Below are 18,296 nucleotides of genomic sequence, written 5' to 3' on the forward strand. Positions count from 1 at the left end.
TTCTATTAAAGATACTACTTTAATAATAATACTAGATACTAGAATAGAAACCCTATCTATGTTCTTTCATACATAGAAACAATATTTGTGAGAAATTGCTATCAGGATTCAGAGCATGTATGAAATAACACAACAGAACAGCACTCCTAAGAGTTACAAATGACCTGCTCTTATTAACCTGTAACCTGCCACATTAGCCACAAGTACACATGCAAAAATAGTGCAAAGTTAAACGTGTGGTGTATGTGAATGTGTGTGTACTGCAAAATTTATAACGGCATTTGTGTCTGACTCATCATTTCAGAAAATATTTAGGAAACTTCCTGTTTCGGTCTTTAGAGCTACAAATCTTACAAACAGATTCTGGAGACACCAAAGACTTAACCTACATCTTGTAAAAAAGGGTCAAATAGAACCCCTTTAATTTTAGAATAGCTTAAAAGTCTGCCAGATTTGCTAATTTTCCTATGGTATTGTTTGATACAGTTTTTCTCAACAGAGCAGTTCTTTACAAGCCAGATTGATCTACGTTTTTTTTTTTTCTAAAAGTGCTTCAGAAATAAGGATGAATATAATTGAATCTTACAATACTTGCAGAAGGCTTGGCCTGTCTTAGTAAAAGCAGCTCAACTAAAATGGAGACAGGACTCCTCTCCAGAGAGCAGGGCACTCATTCTACCCAGGACAAAGAGTGTGGCTTCCAACCCGGGACCTTACCTTTCTGGAATCCTGAATAATGGTCCCTTGATACATTAGCCCCATTAACATCCATTGGAGGATTAATCCAGTCACCTGACTCCTCCTGTTGTTGTGTTTCCTATTTAAAACAAGTTGTTGGCTTCTTACAACAGTAAACTTGCATACACAGTCTTCAATCTACTCAGCTGTTGCTGGGTACAGAGATAGATGCAATATCTAGTGTATTATGAGGGTTATGGTCCAGAAGAGTAAGTTAGGTCTTGGGAAATCTTGGACTCCGTCCTCATCTCTGAGTTTCACCATGCCATGGGAGACCACCAGGGGAATATCAAGAGTTGTTTGTAGAGGAGGATCTCATCTCTTGAGATCTGTTCTAAGCCTGGCCAGCAAGGGCCACTTTCTTCTTGCCCTCCATTGATACCTCTCCACTCCTCCAGATTGCTCCACTACCTCAAACATGCTCTGTATATTGTTTATTTGCCCTTCATTGCCTACACCTGTGTTTAACCTTTTATTAGCCTGTTTGTTCCCTGCCATTGTGTTCAATCTTGATTCAGTCACCCCAGTGTGTCCAGTTGCAGGGTCTTGGGCTCAGTCTTTCTTTGTGTTCTACTTTTGTCTCTTGTGTCTTTTGTGTTGTCTGTTTTATATGAGACCCAGCTCTCCCTGTATGTTTTAGGAGTTAGTTCAGAGCGTTAAGCCACTCACTTGGGGCATTAGAGGTCTGTTGCACAAAACAAGTTGAACAAACTATGAGTTGCTTGGTCTAGATCAGGTTAAGTTGTTTTATAACTAGATGTTTCAACCCAGAGTTTGTGATTAACCCTGGGCAGCATGCAGCTGAAAGTTTGAAACATGCTGCAAACAGCCAATCACACGAAACATGAGAGGGTCAGTTTGTAATTTTTTTTATATAACAATTTCTTGCGAGAGAATCAGTATTGAAATATACTTATTTCAATGCAAATCAATTGATTATTATAAGAAATAAGTGTGACTAAAATATTTTAGTGAATTATATAAATTATATATAATTTAAGGAAAAATGAAAGAAGACAACTCTATCGAGCACATAAGTTTATGACATGTCTCCAATACAGACGGACCATCAAGTGGCAAGCTTTATCCCGGAGATCAGATCCTAGCCATAAACCAGGAACTTGTGAGCGACGTTCCCCGGGAGAAAGTCATAGACCTTGTAAGGTAACACCCTTTACTTTCACCAGAAGGAAGGGCCTCTTCTGGAAGCATGACTGTGCTTTATATATTTTTTTTGTGCTTTGTGTCTCCATCAGATAAGAGAAATAACCTCAGATAAGACAACTCATTTTATATGCTGCTGCTTGCTTGCTAAACTATATTTTTCTGCAGGTGTTGCAGGGACTCGATTGTTCTCACTGTGCTGCAACCACAACAGGTAGCTCACAACATTAGATCTTCTCCAGTCTTAAATATATTAAATCAATATTTCTCAGTGTCAAACTATTATTCAGTTTTATTTCTGTACATTTTTGCTGGAATTTATTTTTGAAAATCAGGTGCAGCTTTAAAAACACTATTTGCTTTTTTGCATCTGTTACATAATTACTATACATATAATATATTGACACTAAAACTCAGTTGTAAAATGTCTCTTTTAAGGCATACATGATTCTGATCAACTAGTGGAGTGAGCTCAAATGGGACAAAGGACCAAGCTACAGAATAAACCATGCCACCATATGGCATGCACTATAACAGAACTCAAAACTTTAAGTTAACTATTAATAAAATTTCAAAAGTGCCCATTCTATTTACAATGCTTTTCTAGGTCAAAGCAATGCATGATGTTTTTGAACAGATTGTTCAAAATGTATACACTAATTTCAAACATACAATGCTAAAAGTCTTTTAATCCATATTTTGTTATTGTTTTCCAGTAAAAATGTATAATTTTATATAAATTAAGACAAACTTTACATGATATTCAAAATTGCTAAATATGTATTTTCAAAGTCTATCTAGAATTAAGAATTAAGCCCTATTTTTATTTATTTATTGGTTTGTTTGTTTTTAGCATACAAATGGCAAAAAATATATATTTATCTTACAAAATGATGTTTGCTATTATTTGTATAAATTCTACATCATTAAATTATTCAAAATGTTATTCTCAAATGAACTATTCTTAACCTCTGTTTTCATGTCTATTCTTTCTTCCTTCCCTCCCTCCCTTTGTCTTTCCTTAGTCACCTAAGTCTGCCTTCATAAGTGCAGCCAAGAAAGCTCGTCTGCGAACCAATCCCCCCAAAGTGCGCTTTTCTGAGCAAGTGTCCATCAGCGACCCAGACTCAGTATGTGCTGCTGCCTCTTGCTCACATCACACCCCAGTCATATCTGTACTAACATAGCTTTTGTGCTGAATGAGACCAGCACAACACCAACTGACACCCTTTGCAAAAAAAGTGCACTTTAGCACACTTTTATAAGGGGCACTTATTGTGCAATTGATATATTATAAACTAATTCACATAATTGTAAACTTAGTGCAATGTTTTTGCCACTTAAGTGCAATTGATTTGTAATTCATTTGAAATGTATCACATTGTACAATTATATTGAAACCGATTAGTTCAACTTTTCAATGTTTTTAAAAACACTTAAGTGGAACTTAAATCAATTTTATATGTACTTTCACAATTATATTTGGTGTTTTTTTAAACAGGTCTTATTAAGCTATTTAGAATGTTTTAGTCAGTGTGGAGTGTATATATGTTTAAGCATAAAAAAAGATAAAAAAAACAAATATCCAAAACCATTCCAAAGGGAGATTAGAACTAAAATGAATGGCTCAATGGACTACATGCATTGTTGTCCAGCCCAAATCTTGGTTATAGAAATTGAAATGATTGGGGGGCAGGGAAGGGCAAAATAACAATAACATCACCATTGTAATATGCCTTGCAATGTCACGCATACACACTTGCAAACTACTCACAAAACACTTGAAAGTAGGTGTCTGTTTAATTGGGAGAGGAATAAAGTAAACTGTCTAGCTCCCTAAACAATGTGTCATCAGATTATGTCTAAAATGATTATCATTGCCATATTCATGAGCATCCGTGACTATTTTACAAACCATACATGTTCCGTTTTCTTGAACATATGTGTAGTCAAATGACTGCTACAAAAACAAATATTGAATATATATATATATATATATATATATATATATATATATATATATATATATATATATATATATATATATATATATATATTTATATATATATATATATATATATAAGAGACTCCTCCCAGAAGCCCCTGGAAAACAGGTCCACTGGAGTGTATAAACAGAGTGTATGGAGAGTATAACCAAAGTCCCTATTCTGTAGTCTTTGGTATAATGTAACTTTTGTGATAGAACATATAGACCAGCAGATCAAAGTATTTCGCACAGGAATCTTAGACAATAAATGCACATCTCCTTTTCTCTCTAATATTCAGCTGGCAGTCTCTCTGCAGCTCACTGCTGCTTGGTGAAGGAGCACAGCCGTACTGAAACGTCATCTGAGCATTTGTGCTGGGGAGCTAGGGAGAAAGGCATTGTAATAATGTTACAATATTGCAATTTTCAAACGAGCGAGGAGATGTGAAGAAAGAGGTTAGATCCAAATGCAGTATTTATTAAGAGCAGTCAGATCAGGGGTCAAAAACCAGCAATCACAACAACAGAAATAATTTTAAGAGTGGAAATCCTTGTAAAAGGCGAATGGTCAAGACAGGTGGCAAATGATAAAAAAAAGAACAATCTAAAGGTCAAAACAAGGAAATACTTTGTAATGAATGCAACCACTAGACAATACTCAACAAATGTTGAGAGTGAGAGTGGTCTGTATATAGTCCATTTAATCAGAGATAATGTCCTATAGCTGTGTAAGTGTAATCAGAGGGTGAACTAAAATCTCTGTGGATGCAAGGCATGACGGGATTTGTATTCCAGCTGTATGAAGGAGGGAAGGAGGGCCAGGCCCATGCAGCAGATATGGACCTGGAGCGTGGAGCAGAAGAGGCCATGAAGTGTGGGGCTGAGGCAGATCTTGGGGTTATGGGTCAGAAGGCTTTGGATCAGGAGACACCCACAGGTCAGACTACTTCAGTGGATCAGGAGGATCTGGCTCAAGAAGCTTTGGATCAGGAGACACCGTCAAGTCAGACAACCCTGATGGGTCAGGAGGCTCTGAGTCAGGAAGCAGCAACAGGTCAGGAGGCACCGGCAGTTCAGACAATCGCAGTGGGTCAAGAGGCTCTGGGTCAGGAAACATAGGCAGATCAGGGGACCCAGGATCAGGAGATATTGGTGGATCAGGAAACTCTGGCAGGTCAGATGGCTCTGTTAGCTGCATCGACGGCTCTTGCAGCTGTAGCTTGGCGGGCAGTGGTGACCATTCAGAAGTTGTCCAAACATATCCTGATACAAGTTCACATTGTTGTTGCAGATGAAATATAACATAGAAAATGCAGCTTAAATATATTCCAGTTGGCTAAATATTGATTAACAGTCATTCAAACAACCAAAAACTAAAGGTTCACTACTTGACGGTTGGTCTTGCATGTCCACCATATGTGTAGTTTGTTTACACTTTTTACCCAAGTTTGTAGTTCTAATCAAATTCACGTCCAACGTGCAACATATTGTGGGCGACATTAGTGGTTAGAGTATGGACACTTTTACACTTCGAATTTTTACCAAAAATAGTGGTAAACCATCCAGGAACCGTTGGCATACTCTTTTCAACGTACTATGGCTTGGGACATTCTAATTCTATTTTAGAATACAATTTAGGATGGATAGTACATGAATTGGGATGCAGCAATGGCCAGTTTGTGAGCTGGAAGACACAGCAGCCATCTTGCGCATAGGTAGATTGTCGGCAGCCATCTTGTAAGCTGGTGGACTGGCACTGAATGTCTTGGGGACTGGAGTGAGAGTGGTGTATATAAAGTCCATGTAATCAATGATAATGTCCTAAAGCTTTGTTAGTGTAATCAGAGGGTGAATCGAAACTGGTGTGAGGAAGCAAGGCATGACAGTATTTGTAATATGATACAGGATGATACAGGAAGTGCTCTCCAGCAGCCTGTGAGGGCTACATGCTGGAAATCACAAAAGATACACTCAAAAACCAGAATCAGCCCTTTAAAAAAATTAGGAAAATAGGAACTATTAAAAAAATTGTGTATGCACTGCATAATGTACTGAAAATGTATTGATATGAACTCAAATATATTGTCAGTTAACAATACTCTTAAGTACAAAGTCAGTGACTCAGAAATTCAAGTTCTTGAATAACTGAATTCATACTCATACTGTGCAATTGAAACATATATATATATATATATATATATATATATATATATATATATATATATATATATATATATATATATATATATATATATATATATATAATTGTGGCTTGTCAGACTGCAAAAAAATGATTCCCATGTCAGACTGTTAGATCTCAGTTGTCAGACAGACAGATGTCATACAAAATGACAATCAAGACGTGCCAAATATAGACATGAAAGAAAACTCATCCGAAGTTTGATGTCATCCAGGGGCAATTTTAGGAATTTCACTTTAGGGTTGCTTGGCTCCTTATGGGGTAAAAAATTATATATATTATATATATATATATATATATATATATATATATATATATATATATATATATATATATATATATATATATATATATATATATATATATAATTGTGTCTTAACTAAGAATTAGTAAGCTTCAAAACCGAAATTTCTTTTAATGAAAGTGCTAGCACTGTGCCCATCCAGAACAGCTGTAGCAACAGCCATGACCCTTTTTGGGAAAGATGCAACACGTTTTTCAGACCTGTATTTGGGGATCCTCTGCCATTTCTCCTTGTAGATCCTCTCCAGTTCTGTCAGATTGAATGGTAATGGTTTATGAACACCCATTTTTAGGTTTCTCCAAAGATTCTCAATTGGGTTTAAGTCAGTGTTCTAGCTGGGCCATTCAAGAATAGTCACAGAATTGTTGTGAAGCCACTTCGTTACTTTAGTTGTGTGCTTAGGGTCATTGTCTTGTTGGAAGGTAAACCTTCGGCATAGTCTGAGGTCCTGAGCACTCTGGAGAAGGTTTTCATCCAGGATATCCCTGTACTTGGCTGCATTCATCTTTCCTTTGATTGCAACCAGTCCTGTCCCTGCAACTGAAAAACACCCCCACAGCATGGTGCTGTCACCACCATGCTTCTCTATTGGGACTGTATTGGACAAGTAATGAGCAGTGCCTGGTTTTCTCCACACATACGGCTTGGAAGTAAGACCAAAAAGTACTATCTTGGTCTCATCAGACAGAGAATCTTGTTTCTCACCATCTTGGAGTCCTTCAGTTGTTTTATTAGCAAACTCCATTCAGGCTTTCATGTGTCGAGCCACTCTGCCATAAAGTCCCAACTGGTGGAGAGATGCAGTGACGGTTAACTTTCTACAACTTTCTCCCATCTTCTGACTGCATCTCTGGAGCTCAGCCACAGTGATCTTTGGGTTCTTCTTTACCTTCTTCATTACGGTTCTTCTCGCCCAATAGCTCAGTTTGGCCAGAAGGCTCTAGAAATGGTTCTGGTCATCCCAAACATCTTCAATTTAAGGATTATGGAGGCCACTGTGGTCTTAGGAAACTTAAGTGCAGCAGATTTTTTTGTAACCTTGGCCAGATCTGTACCTTGCCACAATTCTCTCTTTGAGCTCTTCAAGCAGTTCCTTTGACTTTATAATTCTCATTTAGTCTGACATGCATTGTGAGTTGTACGGTCTTTTATAGACAGCTGTGCAGCTGCAGTATAATCGAAGCTTGACTCAAATGAAGATGTAGAACCATCTCAAGGATGATCAGAAGAAATGGACAGCACCTGAGTTAAATATATGAGTGTCACAGCAAAGGGTGGAGGGATGCAGGGATACTTAGGACCATGTGATATTTCAGTTTTAATTATTTTAATAAATCTGCAAAAATGTCAACAATTCTGTGTTTTTCTATCAATATGAGGTGCTGTGTGTACATTAATGAGGGAAAAATTTACTTAAATGATTTTAGCAAATGGGGATGCAGTGGCGCAGTAGGTAGTACTGTCGCCTCACAGCAAGAAGGTCACTGGTTTGAGCCTCGGCTGGGTCAGTTGACGTTTCTGTGTGGAGTTTGCATGTTCACGTGGGTTTCCTCCGGGTGCTCCGGTTTCCCCACAGTCCAAAGACATGCGGTACAGGTGAATTTGGTAAGCTAAAATTGTCCATAGTGTATGAGTGTGAATGAGTGTGTATGGTTGTTTCCCAGAGATGGGTTGCAGCTGGAAGGGCATCCGCTGAGTAAAACATGTGCTGGATAAGTTGGCGGTTTATTCCGCTGTGGCAACCCCGGATTAATAAAGGGACTAAGGTGAAAAGAAAATGAATGAATGAATGATTTTAGCAAATTGCTGCATTATAACAAAGAGTGACCATTTTAAGGAGGTCTGAAAACTATCAAATTATGGCTGGATATGCACAGTGTGAGTAGGGCTTAATTAATTTCAAATTAACTGAATAAGGTGGTGCTTCTTACAGTACAAGATCTCTGTCACTATGCTGGGACATTAGAACCAACACACCATAGGTTAAATACCCCTATTGGTCTCACACCACTTCAACAACTGTATAAATTTCCCATGTGGTCAATCCAGGTAATAACTAAGTTAAACCCTGCTTAGCTTCAATGGGTTTTTTCCTTTTTTGAGAGAGAGAGAGAGAGAGAGAAAGAGAGAGTGTTTCTGCAGGTGGTTTGTCAAGCCCACTCACCTGTGTGAGGCACGCTCAGAATTTATAGTATTTTGGGGTTGGTGAGGTGGGGAAGAGAAGAGGGGTCTTGGTTTTATTCACAGGAGTTCAGGTGCTCTCGGAAAAGATAGGTTTTTAGTTTTCATTAGAAGGATACCAGTGAATCCGCAATCTGTGTAGGAATGGGAAGATCATTCCACCAGCATGGAACATTGAATGAAAAGGGTATAGAAAGTGACAGAGCCTTTCTGCGATGGTACTACAAGACGGAGCTCACACTTCGACCAGAGGCTCCTAAAGGGACTGTAGACCTTCAGAAGCAGGTGTAGGTAGGAGGGTGCTGTGCCAGTGGCTGTTCTGTGAGCAGGCATCAATGATTTTAAATCGACATAAGCCTCAACCATAACCAATGCAGAGATAAAGAAAGGTGTTACTTGGGCTCTCTTTGGCTCATTGAAGACCAGACAAGCTGCAGCATTCTGGATCATCTGTAAAGGTTTAAGGCTGCAAGAGGGGAATACAGCCTTGAAATGACAAGAGCTTGGACTAGATGTTGTGCAGAATGATCAGTTAAGAAGGATCTGGTTTTTCTGATGTTGAAGAGTGCAACCTGCAGGATTGAGCTGTGTTAGCAATGTGCTCTTTGAAGGATAGCTAATCATCCAGGATCACCTCAAAAACCAAACTACATGGGGTAATCATGGGTGATCCTAGTTGGTTTGAAAAAAAATGTTGAAAGACGACATGTTCAGTTTTTGGCAGGCTAAGCAAAATTAAATAAATAATTTTTCCCAGGCCTGCTTAAAAGTAGTTGGGAATGTGCCAGTGCTGTGTTAATAATGACAGGGCAGGTTGTGGGATGGACAGAGAGGAGAAATTTGAATATATCTTCTTCTGTATGGTGTAAGAAGAAAGAGAATTTATTTTTTCAGAGGGTGTTGTTTAATGGAGAATTAAGATGGACATTAAGATAGAAGTGTTGGGAAACCGACTGCTTATTTTTGTGTTTTATTGTGTACAAAATGAGGCCAAATCATCAGCTGATAAGGAGGTAGTGGAGATGGACAGAGCTGAGTAATAAACATCTAGAATAATTTGATGTATCTTAGGTGTTATTTTTGTTAGGTAGTTAATATTGTTGTATGGAGTTGAGAGGCAAATAATGCTAGCTGGGCTTGATATCTGCTAAGGTCAGCAGAGGCTTTTAATTTGCACTATGGCCTCTCTGTTGACCTGAGTGCTGTTTGATGCATTCCAGGTGTCGAAGGTTTGTCAAAGTGAATGTTGAAGTTGCCCAAAACTACAAGCATGCCGTCATCCCTGGGGAATGAGGACAGCAGCCCATCCAATTCTTCAGTTAATGCACCCAACTGACCAGGAGGATGGTAAATGAACAGAATGTTAAATTTAGCTGGAGAAGTAATTGAGACTGCATGCTTCAAAAGTGCAATTAATGGTAAAGTCTGCATAATTTGAGTATTTCCAATCATTAGAAATGAGAAAACCAGTCCCTCCTCCCCTCCCGATGGGACACGAAAATGTGGGTGATTGTAAAATTGTTAGAGAGGGCAGCTGGAGTGACTGTGTCCTGGGGGACAAATTCCGGTCTCAGTCAAGGCCAGTATCTGAAGATAATTTGTGTTGCAAATGCTGAAATGAAGTCTGACACGACAGCAGCCATATTGCACCAGACCACACACAAGCTGATTGGTGGAGAGGAGACAGAGTGAGAAAGCCAATTATGACATGGGGATGGTTAGGAGGCCATGATGGACAGAGGTCAGTGGGCAAATTTGGCCAGGATGCCAGTGATAAACATCCTGGGATTTTTAACAACCATGGTTTAACATCTCATCCGAAAGACAGTGAGCATTGTAAAGTCCCCATCAATATACTGGGGCACCACCTGCTGGTGTCACTAACACCACTTCTGGCAGCAACCTAGCTTCCCCATGTGGTCTCCCATCCAGGTGCTGACCAGGCACAGCCCTGCTTAGCTTCAGTGGGCGACCATGTGGGAGTTGCAGAGAGCTAGCTGCCAGCTAGGGATGCTAACTGTTCTTTACAAATGCATTTATCTGACAGTTATTAACTTGGATTGAAAATAAGTGCAACTATAATTTAGATTAAATGCAAAAACTTTTTTTATGTAATTAGGTGAACTAATAATTGCTTCCAACAAAAGCAAACCTAAACGCACAACCCTAATAGTTAAGAAATAAATCCACCCAACTAAATAAGACTTTTTCTTTAAGAAATAATACTTTACAACTAGTAAACTTTGAATGCAAAACACTGTCACATAGATGATGACTGATGAAATAAATCTCCCAACAAGCAAAACTTAAACCAAGCAAATAAACACATGCTTGTTATTAAAAAAAACACTCACAAGATGTATACTGCTATTCTTCACTGAATGCTGAGGTCCTGATATTTACACTGACATTAAATGCACTGCATTATATGTACTGTAACATCAGACAAAAATACTAACAAGTAAAGAACTGCTTTAATTTACTAATCACATTTTAACAAAGTGAACTACATGGTGTTCAGAAATATTGTTTTAAAGTGTACTCTTCTGCTTAAATGCTCTTAAGTGGCATTTAATTTTAAATATAATATACAATCTTCATATGCACTTTTTGCAAAAAAAAAAAAAACATTTCTACAACTTCTATTTCACAAGTGGCCATATGACTTGTATGGGTTTTGAGTTTATACAATAGTCTCAATGTATTTTGTGGAATGGCTGTTTACAGTCTGTTTGTGAAAATATATGTTTTAATTTTCAAAGGCAAAGTGAATGTGTCAGTAGCTGGTGCCTCCTTTTAAGAGTGTCACATGGCTGTCATTTCATAGTTTCAATACTGCAATTCACTTCACATCTCTTACTCATCCCATTTCACCAGACTGCAGATATATTACAAAGACAGAAATGTGTAAACCCCTCTCCAATGGTGCCTCCATAACATAGATGTGGCTCTCCATATTGAGTATATAAAAATATTTTGGACTTTTTTTTAGGAAAACTGTGATTTCTTATACAGCATATATGTATAGTTTGTCAACTAAATACAAATGCTACAGTAATGTAACTTACAACTTATCATTCATTGAAGCAAAATTACTGACTACTAAAAAAAAGAAATTGTAGCAGCAGTCATTTAGAATAATTCCCTTTGATTTTAAATAAGATGTTTAGGTAACTTCATAGAGAGCATAGCCATCAGCTTCCTTTGAACACGTCTAGCCTAGTGAGCAGCAACCGAATAAGGTAGCATTGCATCTAAAGAAAGACCACAGCCTTCCCATAACCTGTAATGTTCTTATTATACATTCATTCATTTGTAGCTTTTCATTAGCACTACAGCTGCCATTTCCTTTTGCTGAACATGGGTCAGTAGTACCCATGTTAATGTCAATGTCCATGGATTATGTCCCATACAGTTTGATATCTGCCTTGTGAGCAAGGAAGAGTCAACACTACACCCTTGGGTGCTGGTCGCACCAATTTAATAAAGCGGACCGATGGGAGGGGTGTGCAGCTCTCCTGGAAGAAGAAACTTGCTGATCAGGCCTAGAGGGCCAAAATCGGTAAAGATCAAACCACCCTCACCTGAGCCTCCTCTAATCATGTCAATCCATCTTGTGTGATCAGCAGGGGCCAGCGGGGCTTTCTTCATTAAAGCTCGCCTGTCAGCAGTACATAAGCTGCTATGTTTTATTAGGGGGTTAGGCTTAGACTAATGCCACCGTGGGACATATTATTCATATCACATCATCTCACGCTGTAGCTAACATGCAAGTGATTGGAATTGTCCTGAATGTATTAAACAGAGTTAGTCAACCTGCTCACTTCACTCCCAGTCATAACATGATCCCAACCAACACAGCAAATTGATGCTTGCTTATTTGTTTCCATTCTGTATTTGTAAATAAAGTGTTGTAAACTTCTCCAGAAGCAAGCTCCAAGGGATTTTGAGACAGCATGTGCCAAATGTACTGAATTGTTTATAGAAACTTTCATGGGTGTTTCAGACCTCATTCAGTGTCAGCACTTGATTAAATAATTTTATTGATGATAACAGGGAAAGATCAATGGTCAGCTGAGAGAAATGTACCTTATGTCACTGGTACAAATCAATATGATGCTGGTCAAGATGATGCTAAAAATAATTACCACCCATTGTTGATATAACTTTGCTTTGAAGGTGTCTCACCCAATTCAAGGTGCATGAAAGATTTTTTACTCATATTTTACAAGCTGTATGTAAATGAATATTTTACAAATATACAAAATATAGACACATACACTACCTGACAAAAGTCTTGTCGTCGATCCCAGTTGTAAGAGCAACAAATAATAACGTCCTGGTTACGTACGTAACCCACGTCCCCCCAATAGGGAACGGAGACATGCGTCTGGCAACAGACTACAGGAGATTGCTAGATGACCAATCACTCTGAAGAGAAAGAAAAACGGCCAATGAAGGCAAAATGAGTTGGCAGAGCTCGGCTCCGCAGGTTCCAGTGATTAGTCATTAGTAAAGCATATCAGCTGGCGTCCACGGAGTGAGCATCAGATTTTTACCAGATGAAGACCGAACACTCAGACAACAGCTGGAGAATCAGCTGCTGTGGCAGTGAAGACGCACGTTTCCATTCCCTCTTCATGGAAAGTGGGTTACATACATAACCAGGATGTTCCCCTTCATGGGAACTATAATGTGCGTCTGGTAACAGACTACGTGAGTCTGCATGGAAAACGTCACAGGAACTAAGCCCATCACGCTCCTGATGTGTGGTTTGCCAAGCAAAGCGTGAGCACACAAGCATCACCAAGAGCGCAACCTTCCAACGTCCCCTAGGCCCTTAATTACCATTACATGGGATTATTAGAATTAACTTAAATCTGAGGTCGTAAATTAGCTTTTACCTAGCTAATATAGACTAGAAATACGACAGTATGTTGGAAAAGCATGCCAGTCCCTGAAGGTGGAGGACGCTGGAATACCACCTGCTACCCAAGAGTGTGCCTGAAAAGGGGGAACACACCATGGCTGAAAATGCCTATGGGGTCGCCATGTGGTAGCGCACATGGCTGGCAACGAACCTCAGCATATGGGTAGACCAAGTGGGCATACCAGACATCACACTGAGCCAGGCATCCGGCTTCTCCACTGAGTCGGGTGCTGGGGGCCTTGCTAGCAGAACAGAAAAAGCGCATGTATCTCTGGGTTAGGAAGCATGGCAGCAAGCGTTTTTGACACTGAGCTTAATTTCCTTCTTATTGACTGAGGTTACCCAGTAATCGGGAAGAAACTGGCTCCACTCAAAGATTATAAAATCTCGCGAATGTGATAGATGTCGCTCAGCCCGCAGCTGTACAGATATCTGTGAGTGCTAATGCCCAAGAGCAGAGACACTTCTAGTAGAGTGTGCTCTCACATTTGGGGGACACTGGCATTGGTAAGCCAGGGCGATGGCATCAACTATCCAGTAGGCCAACCTCTGTTTTGATACGCCACTTCCCTTCTGCCGACCACCATAACAGATAAAGAGCTGTTCACAAGAGTTTTGCGTTCATTCCACATAAAGGCACAAAGCACAAACGGGACAAAGCAGTGAATGGGCTTGGTCTGCCTCCTCCGTGGACAGCACTTGCAGGTTCACCACCAGATCTCTAAATGGGGTGGTAGGAACCTTGGCCACGTAGCCAGGCTTGGGTCTCAGGATGACATGAGAGTAAGCCGGCTTGAATTCCAGGCACGAATCGCTGACCGAAAATGCCTTCAAAGTATTGTGAGTAGCACAGCACTCAGTGAATAGACTTCACTTCAAAGTGCTGCCATATCAGCCAGGGTGGAGTCTCCATTCCACTTGGGATGCTAGGTGCTGTGAGAGTGCATCTGCTGCACAGTTAAGCTTGCACGGGATGTGAATGGCATGCAGCGTTTTTAGCCACATGTGACTCCAGAGAAGCAGATGGTGAGCAAGCTGACACATGCGACGGGAATGTATACCCCCATACGGTTGATATATGCCGCACCGTTGCCATGCTTTCTGTCCTGACAAGCAAAAAGCGGTAAAGAGCGAGAAACCCCGCCAACAGCTCTAGGCAGTTTATGTGCCAATGTAACTGAGGTCCAGTCCACGAATCCGCGGCTGTATGCTCGTTTCACACAGCCCCCCAGCCCGTGTTGGAGGCATCTGTCAATACAACAGCATGCCTGGATACTTGTTCTAAGGACACACCGGCCCGTTGGAAAGCAAGATCCGTCCAAGGGCTGAAGTTGTGGCAACACAGCGATGTGATGTACACCCGTTGTGTGCCCGCATGCCATGCCCGTCTGGGGACCCGATTGTGAAGCCAGCGCTGAAGTGGTCTCATATGGAGCAATCCAAGCGGCGTGACAGCAGCTGCAGATGCCATATGCCCCAGGAGCCTCTGAAAGGTTTTAAGTGGGACCAATGTTTTCCTGTCGATTAAACAGAATAGCACTAGCCTGGTGCGCTCTTCTATGAGGTGCTCTACCATGGCGACAGAATCTAGTTCCATCCCGAGATTCTCTGCATGGGGCAGACCTTGCTCTTCTCTCGGTTGTCCCAAAGCGCCAACTGGTCGAGGTGCCAGAGCACCCTGTCCCTGTCCATAATCAATTGATACCAAGATGAAGCCAGTATTAACCAATCATTGAGATAATTGAGTATTTGGATGCCCGCGAGCCATAAAAGGTGCTAGGGCTCCCTCCCTGAGCTTTGTGAAAACCCATGAAACCAGGGAAAGCCCGAAGGGGAGGACTTTGTGCTGCCATGCTTGACCTTCGAAAGCAAACCAGAGAAAAGGACGGTGGCGTGTAAAAATGGAAACATGAAAATACTTCCTTCAGGTCTATAGCTGCAAACCAATCCTAAGGACGGACGCATTGGGGTATGCACTTCTGCATGAGCATTCTGAACAGAATTTTGTGTAATTAACGGTTCAGTTCATGCAGATCTAGGATTGGTCTTAACCCCCGCTCTTTTTTAGGAACGATGAAGTATGGGCTGTAAAACCCACATTTTATCTCGGCAGGAGGAAAGCGAGCTTTGTCAGCAATATCCACCAGGTTAAGCCAGAGCTGGTGTTCCTTGACCACCAGTGTGGCCATCTTCTTTCCCAGAGAACGGGCGTCCGATTTGGTGATCATGAGAGCATAATCAGTCGCTTTGCAGAGCTCGTGCATTAAGGCCAGGGAAGAACCACCCTCCTGCATCTTGGCCAACTTCTCCACTTGGTAGCGTTGATAGGTGGCCATCATGTAGAGTGGAAGCAGCCTTGCCTGCAGCAGTGTAGGCTCTGGCTGTGAGAGACTCAGATAACTTGCACACTTTGGACAGGAGTTTAAGTGGACCTCTCCAGGTGGAGGCACCTTGCGGGCAAAAATTGACCACCAATTTTTGATCCATTGATCCACCTGAGAAATCGCCTCATACCCCCTGGCTGCTCCACTGTCGAGGGTGGTGAGAGTGGGAGCACATGAATTCCAGGCAGAAAAATGTGCCGGAGGGACGGGGGGCTTGAAAGGCTTCACCTTCTTCTTGACCCCCACTCAACACCCATCCAAGCGATCCGGCCACGGAGCTGGGGCCAAGCCATCTCCAGTCCTACGGCCAAAGCAGCCCGGGATAACATGGCTAACATGTCAGATTCTATCTCTGGAGCCTCACCAACAACCCTGGAGGGTGGCAGCGGGTTTGAATCATCATCAGAGCTTGTTAGCCCTCCCTCCAAAGCAGCGATGGACATCTGGTCCCTGGTGTCATCTAATGAGAGCGCAGCCATCGTGGAGGGTGGACTGGCACCCTCACTCAAAGCTTGGACAGAGTGCACTGATGAGGAGTGAGAGGTCCGCGGGCCAGAATGCAATGGATTAGCCCCCACTGTAATCCTCAGGCCTGCCTGTGCGCTAACCAACTTGCGGGGAGCAAGAAGGGTGGCACACCCTAATGCTAGAGTATGCTGCGACCTCATCTGCACAACAGTCAACCCCTCGCAATGAGGGCAAGAACTGTCCGCTAGCACCACCTCAACATGCGGGACCCCTAGACATGTGATGCAATTCTCATGCCTGTCATCTGGGGCTAGGAAACCACCGCATCCAGAAACACACAGCCGGAATGACATCTTTAAAAAGACGCGCTGCTCGGCCGTGTTGCTCTCTTAGAGTATCTGCTCTTTTAAACACCAGTGCAATGCCCAGGGGACGAGAAAAGAGCCCAGTTCGACCGCCGCTGTCGCATCTTCACCCGCACTGGTGAGGAACCTGGTTTCTTCTGGAAATCAGGATGCAAATAGAAGCTCTTCAATCTCAGTGAGAGCTCTAAAGCAAAGAATCGAATGCTTGCTCTGAGGACGCCAGCTAATATGCTTCACTAATGACTAGTCACTGGCACCTGCGGAGCCGAGCTCATTCATTGGCTTTTTTTCTTTCTCTTTAGAGTGATTGGTCATCTAGCAATCTCCTGTAGTCTGTTACCAGACGCACGTTGTAGTTCCCATGAAGGGGAACTTGATTTCAAGTTGATTATTTGGAAAAGTGGCAGAAAATAGATTATTCCGATAAATCATCCGTCCAACTGCATCCCAATCATCACAAATACTGCAGAAGACCTACTGGAACCCGCATGGACCCAAGATTCTCATAGAAATCAGTCAAGTTTGGTGAAGGAAAAATCATGATTTGGGGTAACATTCAGTATGGGGGTGTGCAAGAGATCTGCAGAGTGGATGGCAACATCAGCAGCCTGAGGTATCAACACATTTGTGCTGTAACATTTGTTACTTTACAAACCAAAGGAGAGGGCAAATTCTTCAGCAGAATAGCAAACCTTCTCAAACTTCAGCCTCTACATCAAGGTTCCTGCAAGCAAAGAAAGTCAAAGAAAGGTGCTCCAGGTTTGGCCAGCCCAATCACCAGAAATGAACATTATTGAGAATGTCTGGGGTAAGATGAAGGAGAAGGACAAGATGATTCCAAAATGTCATTCCAGATGACTTTATAAATAAGTTATTTGAGTCATTGCAGAGATGGATTCAGTTGTCCAAGCTCATGAGAGTCATACACAATATTAAATCTATACTGTACATTATTTCTGTTAAGGGACAAGACAAGACTTTTGTCTCAGCAAAGTCAGATCTTAATGTCCTAATTAAATATTTAAAAATCAAGGCATGATCATATATTATTTGGTAAAATAAGCATAATCTATAGGTTTTTGCCTTTCATATAAGCCACTTCTGATACCAATTGATCAACTAGAAGTCAAGTCGAGTTAGAGCAGTATAGCTTATTCGGCTATAGATCTTATTTTAGAAGTTGAGTCTTGTGTCTGTCTCCTAGTTTATATGATTTAGATCAGTAGTAAAAGTTAAAGGATCTACCATGATCATAATAAAAATTCCTTCTAGTATTTTAGAAGGACTCAGGAGACTTTCAAAAACAGCTAAATATTTTAAACACAGTTAACCATTTCAATTTTATTAGTAATTGCTGTTTGTTGGCTGCTTGGTCATCTACAAATTTTCAGACAGACTTCCATGGCAGTTGGTTTTTGAATCATAAAAATTAATAAAAACCTATTCAGCCTTAACAATACTAAGTATACCTCTGCATTTTTATCAGAAATAAAGCAGATTTCTTGAAGATTTCTGTTAAATTTGGTGCTCGTGTTCAATTGGTCTACATTTAGATGACTTTTGAGATGCATATAG

General features: G+C 40.9%; 1 protein-coding gene across 2 annotated transcripts in view; it reads left to right on the top strand.

Annotated features, from left to right (window-relative positions):
- Positions 1-18,296, top strand: part of frmpd3 (FERM and PDZ domain containing 3) — a 225,112-nt gene that overhangs the window by 183,041 nt on the left and 23,775 nt on the right. Inside the window, exons 5-7 of one of the 2 annotated variants that reach the window (XM_056472194.1) lie at positions 1,800-1,902; positions 2,071-2,116; positions 2,928-3,032. In XM_056472194.1, the coding sequence (XP_056328169.1) occupies positions 1,800-1,902; positions 2,071-2,116; positions 2,928-3,032 (254 nt within the window). Of the gene's footprint in view, positions 1-1,799; positions 1,903-2,070; positions 2,117-2,927; positions 3,033-18,296 lie in introns of those variants that run through there. The other variant, XM_056472195.1, reaches the window with a different exon arrangement.

The sequence above is a fragment of the Danio aesculapii genome, chromosome 14 (genome assembly GCF_903798145.1).
Source record: "Danio aesculapii chromosome 14, fDanAes4.1, whole genome shotgun sequence".
NCBI lineage: Eukaryota > Metazoa > Chordata > Actinopteri > Cypriniformes > Danionidae > Danio > Danio aesculapii.